This window comes from Salvelinus sp. IW2-2015, unplaced genomic scaffold (assembly GCF_002910315.2).
Source record: "Salvelinus sp. IW2-2015 unplaced genomic scaffold, ASM291031v2 Un_scaffold2612, whole genome shotgun sequence".
Classification (NCBI taxonomy): Eukaryota; Metazoa; Chordata; class Actinopteri; order Salmoniformes; family Salmonidae; genus Salvelinus; species Salvelinus sp. IW2-2015.
The window spans coordinates 17,483-24,542 of NW_019943920.1; the positions used below are offsets into that span (position 1 = coordinate 17,483).

General features: G+C 46.0%; 1 protein-coding gene and 1 long non-coding RNA gene across 2 annotated transcripts in view; both read right to left on the reverse strand.

Moving 5' to 3' along the window:
- LOC112074385 (arf-GAP with Rho-GAP domain, ANK repeat and PH domain-containing protein 1) overlaps positions 1-3,196 on the reverse strand; it is a 3,570-nt gene extending 374 nt beyond the window's left edge. Inside the window, exons 1-3 of the mRNA XM_070440504.1 lie at positions 3,187-3,196; positions 2,961-3,064; positions 262-457 (exon numbers count right to left, since the gene is read on the reverse strand). Of these exons, the coding sequence (XP_070296605.1) occupies positions 262-457; positions 2,961-3,064; positions 3,187-3,196 (310 nt within the window). The remainder of the gene's footprint in view (positions 1-261; positions 458-2,960; positions 3,065-3,186) is intronic.
- A 24-nt stretch (positions 3,197-3,220) lies between these two features.
- LOC139025393 (uncharacterized) lies at positions 3,221-6,679 on the reverse strand. The gene is made up of 4 exons (XR_011476965.1): positions 6,347-6,679; positions 6,018-6,151; positions 3,608-3,742; positions 3,221-3,536 (listed from the first exon to the last, which is right to left on the reverse strand). It is a non-coding gene; the product is annotated as an uncharacterized lncRNA (long non-coding RNA).
- Positions 6,680-7,060: the final 381 nt, after the last annotated feature.

Consider the following 7,060-nt stretch of genomic DNA (forward strand, 5'->3'; position numbering starts at 1 on the left):
GGGTTAGAGCTAAGGTTAGGGGTCAGATTTAGGGTTAGAGCTAAGGTTAGGGGTCAGATTTAGGGTTAGAGCTAAGGTTAGGGGTCAGATTTAGGATTAGAGCTAAGGTTAGGGGTCATATTTAGGGTTAGAGCTAAGGTTAGGGAAAATAGGAATTTAAATGGAAATACATTTTAGGTCCCCACGAGAATAGAAGAAGAATTGTGTATGTGTGTGTGTGTTTGTATGCATGTGTGCGTGTGTGTGCATGTGCGTACTCACAGAGCTCCTGTAGTTTGCGTAGGTGTATCTCCTCCTCTTCCTCACTGTCCTCCAGGTAGGCATGGAGGGAGGAGCCAACCAGCGCGAACCAGCCAACCCGAGGGCTCTGTAGGTTCAACCCGTCCTTGTACTTTAGCCGGCCAATCCGCTCAAAGCTCAGTCTCAACAGAGCCTCTGCATTGGACGGAATAAACATCTGGGGAGAAGAGGGGGAGTTAAATCTGTTTAAGGACCCATCACACAGCTGAGCCTTGATTTCCTAGGTTATGGTCAGTGTGAGTGGTTACCTAGGCGGTGGTCAGTGTGAGTGGTTAACTTTTGGTTTTTACCCTAGCACTATACAGCTGATTCAAATAACCAACTCATCATCAAGCTTTGATGATTTGAATCAGCTGTGTAGTGCTGGGGTAAATAACAACAACGTGCACCGGGGGGGGGGGGCTCACGACAGAATTTGGGAAACACTGACCTAGTGGTTACCTAGGTGCGACTTAGGTGGTTACCTTTTCAAACTTTTCTTGCCCAGGGACCCCCGCCCAGGGACCCCCGCCCAGGCAAACCAGCGGCCGACGGACCACCATCAGTTGTTAGCAAAAAATAACTAATCACATCTTGTCTTATCAGGTGAATGCAAATGGTAAGTAGAAGAAATCAACATTTTAAAAATAATAGATTTTGACCTCCCCACAGTTCATTGGAAGAGGAAGTATGAACTCTAACATAGTATATTAGCTAGAAAAGGTACAAATATCTTGGCAGTGTAGAAACACTTTTGTTGTTTTAAAGCTCATTTTCTGCAACTTAAAATCAATTGAGTGGAGAAAACCTTTTGCATTTTTTGAAGCTAATATCCAGCACTTCGACACAGTTTGGCATGGAGTTGTGAGAAAATGTAGCGCTTTTAAAGCTAATTTCCTGCAATTCTATGCATTTTGCCATGGCTAACGCTGTGTTCCTCTGCTCAAACATTATAACTAAATCAATAGGCATGTGGCCTGAGTACCCGTTTTTTTTTTAATTCTCCATGACTGTCTAGCTGTTTCTCAGATGGTATTATTTAAATATATATTTTATCTGGTTTTGGTCATTTAAGTTCACAAAAGAAATGTTTTTCCATCATGAAAATTACCACTTAGACGGCCCGCCTAATAATTTTTGGTACGGTCATAACCATGTCATAAAMGCTGACATAACCTGTCATAATACTGTCATGACCCATATATTTACACCTTTAAAAAGTCTAATAAATCTATGTAATATAGTCTACACCTTCACAATAAATCCATGATTTATTTTAGACAGSTCTAAAGAAGCATGATATGAAGAAAATGTAGTCTATTTCAGAAGAACAGAATAACATACTCTGAGTTGTCCTTATGTTAGATCCTGATGTGGCTATGCCAAATGGCTGTGGGCAACACTAGTTCATTCAGAAGACAAGATCTGCATATAATTCCTGTGGTATTATTTTACATTATTTTATAGTATGAAGAATACAGTTGAACAACGCTGAATAAAATAGAAAGGATATGTTCTCCAAATGATTTGAGGCAGTGGCACATGCAGCTGTTGTGTTGAGCGTTTAAMAAAGAAACGGGTACTTCTCCTATATGTTCAATTTATTAATGTATCTTCAGATGTTCTACAAACGTTGGGCTGTTGTGATGAGTAATGAGGATTTGAAAAAAGTCRCTTGAAAGGCATGAGCTCTGCTTTGTTTATTGCGCCGGCTGTACACACTCCAATAGTCTCTCATTCACAATTTGACAAGCACTTGAATTTCACAGTGGCATCCCCTTTGTGGCCGTAGTGCACCCTAAATAAAGCGAAATACGAAGCGCCTCTCAGTCACACGGCTCTCCGTCACGTGATCCGGTCTTTCTCACAGGCTACAAAAGTTAAGACAGACACATTGGGGACGCAACTGTGCATGCGCATGTCATTATCCAATTCYGAGGTGTATATTGAAGATATTGGAAGAATTGTCCACATTTACTTTATCAGCCAACAAGATGAGTAGGCCTAACGAACAGCAAAAGCACTAGCCAGGTCAATCTACTATCCCCCATAGAATAGAATAGGTCGACTGTTGTACTGTGTGAGAAATAAATATTCCAAACATAGTCTGGGACAGTTGTGGGATGCAATAGATCCCATGTCAGCTAATGTTAAAAAAAATGTTGCCCATATATATTGTTGTATTTTTTTTGTCACTCAAATATCACATGAAAACACATTAGACATGGTAAAATATATAGAATTGCAAGAAAACGAGCTTAAAAACGGCAACATTTTCTCTGCACCCCCATGACAACATGTGGAGAACTGCAGGAAATATGCTTTAAACCTGCAACATAGAAATAGATGAGGCACGTTCGCAGGGAGGTGCACAGGATGTTCCCCAATGCTGGAAGGGCAGCACTTACAGCTGACCATGGCAGCTCTAGCAGGGCAGAAATTTGACAAACTGACATCCTATGATGGTGCCACGTTGAAAGTCACTGAGCTCTTCAGTAAGGCCATTCTACTGCCWATGTTTGTCTATGGAGATTGCATGGCTGTGTRCTCTATTTCATACACCAGTCAGCAACAGGTGAGGCTGAAATAGCCAAATCCACTMATTTGAAGGGGAGAGAAAGATTGACGACCACTGACAGAGGTATGCGTGGTTACCTAGGTAAGGGTCAGTGTGTGGTTACCTTGGTGATGGATTTGACCCACTCCTTGTGGCTGTCTTGGTCGTCAGTTCCAAACAGATAGAGACGCTCTGAGTCAGAGTACAGCTCAAACGTGTGGTCATAGGCTGAGAGAGAGAGAGAGGAGTACAGCTCAAACGTGTGGTCATAGCTGAGAGAGAGAGAGGAGTACAACTCAAACGTGTGGTCATAGCTGAGAGAGAGAGAGAGAGAGGAGTACAGCTCAAACGTGTGGTCATGCTGAGAGAGAGAGGAGGAGTACAACTCAAACGTGTGGTCATAGCTGAGAGAGAGAGAGAGAGAGGAGTACAACTCAAACGTGTGGTCATAGCTGAGAGAGAGAGAGAGAGAGAGGAGTACAACTCAAACGTGTGGTCATAGCTGAGAGAGAGAGAGAGAGAGGAGTACAGCTCAAACGTGTGGTCATAGCTGAGAGAGAGAGAGAGAGGAGTACAACTCAAACGTGTGGTCATAGCTGAGAGAGAGAGAGAGAGAGAGAGAGGAGTACAACTCAAACGTGTGGTCATAGCTGAGAGAGAGAGAGAGAGAGAGGAGTACAGCTCAAACGTGTGGTCATAGCTGAGAGAGAGAGAGCGGGATTGCTAAACAGACTGGTTTAGAGTGATGGAAGACTAGTGTCAGGTAGGTACCCATGTCTCTCTGGTGTGTTGACAGACAGACAGACTATCTTGTAGACTTCAGGGCACCGTTGGGCGTGGAAGTCTTGTCACTCTCGTAGTAACTAAAGTTCCCATCATTTAACATGCACCAGCGACGACTGAACTCTGCAGAGACAAGAGCAACCAGAGGGGAAGAACACATCATTCACAGAGAACATCCCTCACAGAGGACACATTTCAACCAAGCTAGCATCACCTTGAGCTAGTGAGAGGAAAGGACTAGAGAACTAGGGGAAGGGACTAGAGGACTAGAAAACTAAGGGAAGGGACTAGAGGAAATGAAAACTACGGGAAGGGACTAGAGAACTAGGGGAAGGTACTAGAGACTACAGGAAGGGACTAGAGAACTAGGGGAAGGGACTAGAAACTACGGGAAGGGACTAGAGGACTAGAAAACTAGAGGAAGGGACTAGAGGACTGAAAACTAGGGGAAGGGACTAGAGAACTACGGGAAGGGACTAGACTAGAGAACTACGGGACTAAGAGAACTAGAGGAAGGGACTAGTGGACTACGGAAAGGGACTAGAGGACTAGAGACTGGGAAGGGACTAGAGGAAGGGACTACAGGATAGGGAAGGGACTAGAGGAAGGGACTGCAGGACTAGAGGAAGGGACTAGCGGAAAGGACTCGAGGAAGGGACTAGCGGAAAGGACTCGAGGAAGGGACTAGCGGAAAGGACTCGAGGAATGGACTACGGGACTAGAAGAATGGACTACGGACTAGGGAAGGGACTCGAGTTAGGGACTAGAGGAAGGGACTGCGGGACTAGAGAGTGACTACAGGATTAGGGGAAGGGACTAGCGGAAAGGACTCGAGTTAGGGACTAGAGGAAGGGACTACAGGAAGGGACTAGAGCAGGGGTGTCAGAGTCAAGGCCCGCGGGCCACATCCGGCCCGTGAGAAGGTTTTTTACGGCCCCTGGGATGATCTTGATTTATTATTAGAACCGGCCCGCAGACGCAGCAAGCCGGCAGCCCGCAGATCTTTTACACGCACCAATACTAATTTCCACAATGCAACGGTGACGCACCGAGCAGTAGGCTGCTTCATTTCAATATTTATTGGCACAGCAGTCGTCAGCATCACAGTAAAATTAACTTTCAGATACCCATCAAAAAATGGCAAAACGGAAAGGTGGACCACTGAGAACGGGGGTTTCAAACAAGGTGGGAGTCGGAGTATATGTTCACGGAGGTAGCTGGAAAACCTGTGTGTCTTCTGTGTGGAGAAAGTGTGGCGGTACTGAAAGAGTATAATCTGAGACGACATTATGAAACGAAACACGCGGACAAAAACAAGAATATGGACATGGAACAAAGGCTACAAAAGGCAGAGGAATTAAAACGAGGCCTCAAATCTCGACAGGCTCTGTTCAAAAAGCCAAATCACAAGGCCAGGCTGCTGTCAAGGCCAGTTTTATTTTGGCAGAAGAGATCGCTAATCAGCCCGGCATTTACGGAGGGGGATTTCATCAAAAACTGCATGATTAAAGTTTGTGACGAAGTTTGCCCAGAAAAAAGGCAACTCTTTTTAAATGTGAGTCTGAGCAGAAACACCATTGCCGTAGGTTTTCAGTAGGTTCAATTAGGTTTCACTAGACTATATGCGTCATTTAAAAAAATTTCAATGAACATTCGAACAGTCCGGCCCTCGGCTTGTAGCTAAATTTTTTATTTGGCCCTCCGTCCATTTGACTTTGACACCCCTGGACTAGAGGAAGGGACTGCGGGACTAGAGGAAGTGACTACAGGACTAGGCGAAGGGACTAGCGGAAAGGACTCGAGGAAGGGACTACGGGACTAGCGGAAAGGACTCGAGGAAGGGACTACGGACTAGAGGAAGGGACTACGGGACTAGATGAAGGGACTACAGGACTAGATGAAGGGACTACGGGAAGGGACTAGCAGAAAGGACTCGAGGAAGGACTACGAGACTAGAGGAAGGGACTACGGGACTAGATGAAGGAACTACAGGATCAGGGGAAGGGACTACAGGACATGGGGAAGGGACTAGCGGAAAGTACTCGAGGAAGGGACTACGGGACTGGAGGAAGGGACTACAGGACTAGAGGAGGGACTGTAGGAAGGGACTACGGGACTAAATGAAGGGACTACGGGACTGGAGGAAGGGACTACGGGACTAAAGGAAGGGACTACGGGACTAGGGGAAGGGACAAGCGGAAAGGACTCGAGGAAGGGACTACGGGACTAGAGGAAGGGACTAAAGGAAGGGACTACGGGACTAGAGGAAGGGACTAAAGGAAGGGACTACGGGACTAGGGGAAGAGACTAGCGGAAAGGACTCGAGGAAGACACTGGGAAGGACTAGGGGAAGGACAAGGAACTAAGGAAGAAACTAGGGTGTGTGTGATTGGCTCACCCTCCCTGGCCTTGCGCTCCGTAATAGGCCGGACCATGGAGGCGGTCTTGAAAGGAAGCCATTGTGAGTGACGGGGTGCTGTGGTGAATAGTGTTGAGGCTCCATGACCCCAGTCACCTCCGACCGAGGCAGCTCTGCAGACACACAACACACACAGTAATTATTAAACCAGGAATAAAACACGCACAGTAATTATTAAACAGGAATAAAACACGCCCAGTAATTATTAAACAGGAATAAACATGTAAATATGTGAATGAATACAAATGAATATGAATATATATGAATAAACATGAGCATGTTATCTGTCAACAGGAGTGTGTATGTACCTGTGTTGAGGTTGTGTGAGAGGAACTGGGCCTGTAGTTTCTGGTTGTGTGAGAGTGCCAGGGAGAGGGGGGAGGGACAGTCAGCCTGGCCAGTAGACAGTTCACATCAGCTCACAAAACACCAGACACAACGTCTCCAGCACATCACTGCACTGCACGTTTTACAGGGCCTGGAGAGGGAGAGTGAGAGAGAAAGGGAGAGGGAGAGAGAAAGAGGCGAGCGGAGAGAGTGAGAGGGGGGGAAGAGAGGGTAGGAGGGATAATTGTTTCAAATTCAGAAAATGATCCTTTGTCAGATATTATCTAGGAGGAACTAACTTGGCTGCCATGGAATGATGTGATGGTGAGTAGGAGCGTTTTGGTTGAAACAGCAGTGACCAGACTGTCGTTGTAGCTGTGCCACAGCAGTATTGTAAAGTTGTTTCTGAATTCATGGTTCAGGGTCTCAGGCAGTTCTAGAACTCGTGACACATAACCTAGAACATTCCACAACCCTACATTCCAAACCTTACTCCTACCTACAGTCCCCCTGTTGTTGTTGTTGGGCAAAGCAGTGGTGCAGCTTGACTCAGAGCTGTGGTTCAGAACAATCCACTCTTAGTGTTTCTCAACTGAGACCAATTACACATCTCTGAGGACTTTTAGGTTAAGGGTACAGGGGGTAAAATCCTCCAGGGTGTAGGGACAGGGGGGTAAATCCTCCAGGGTGTAGGG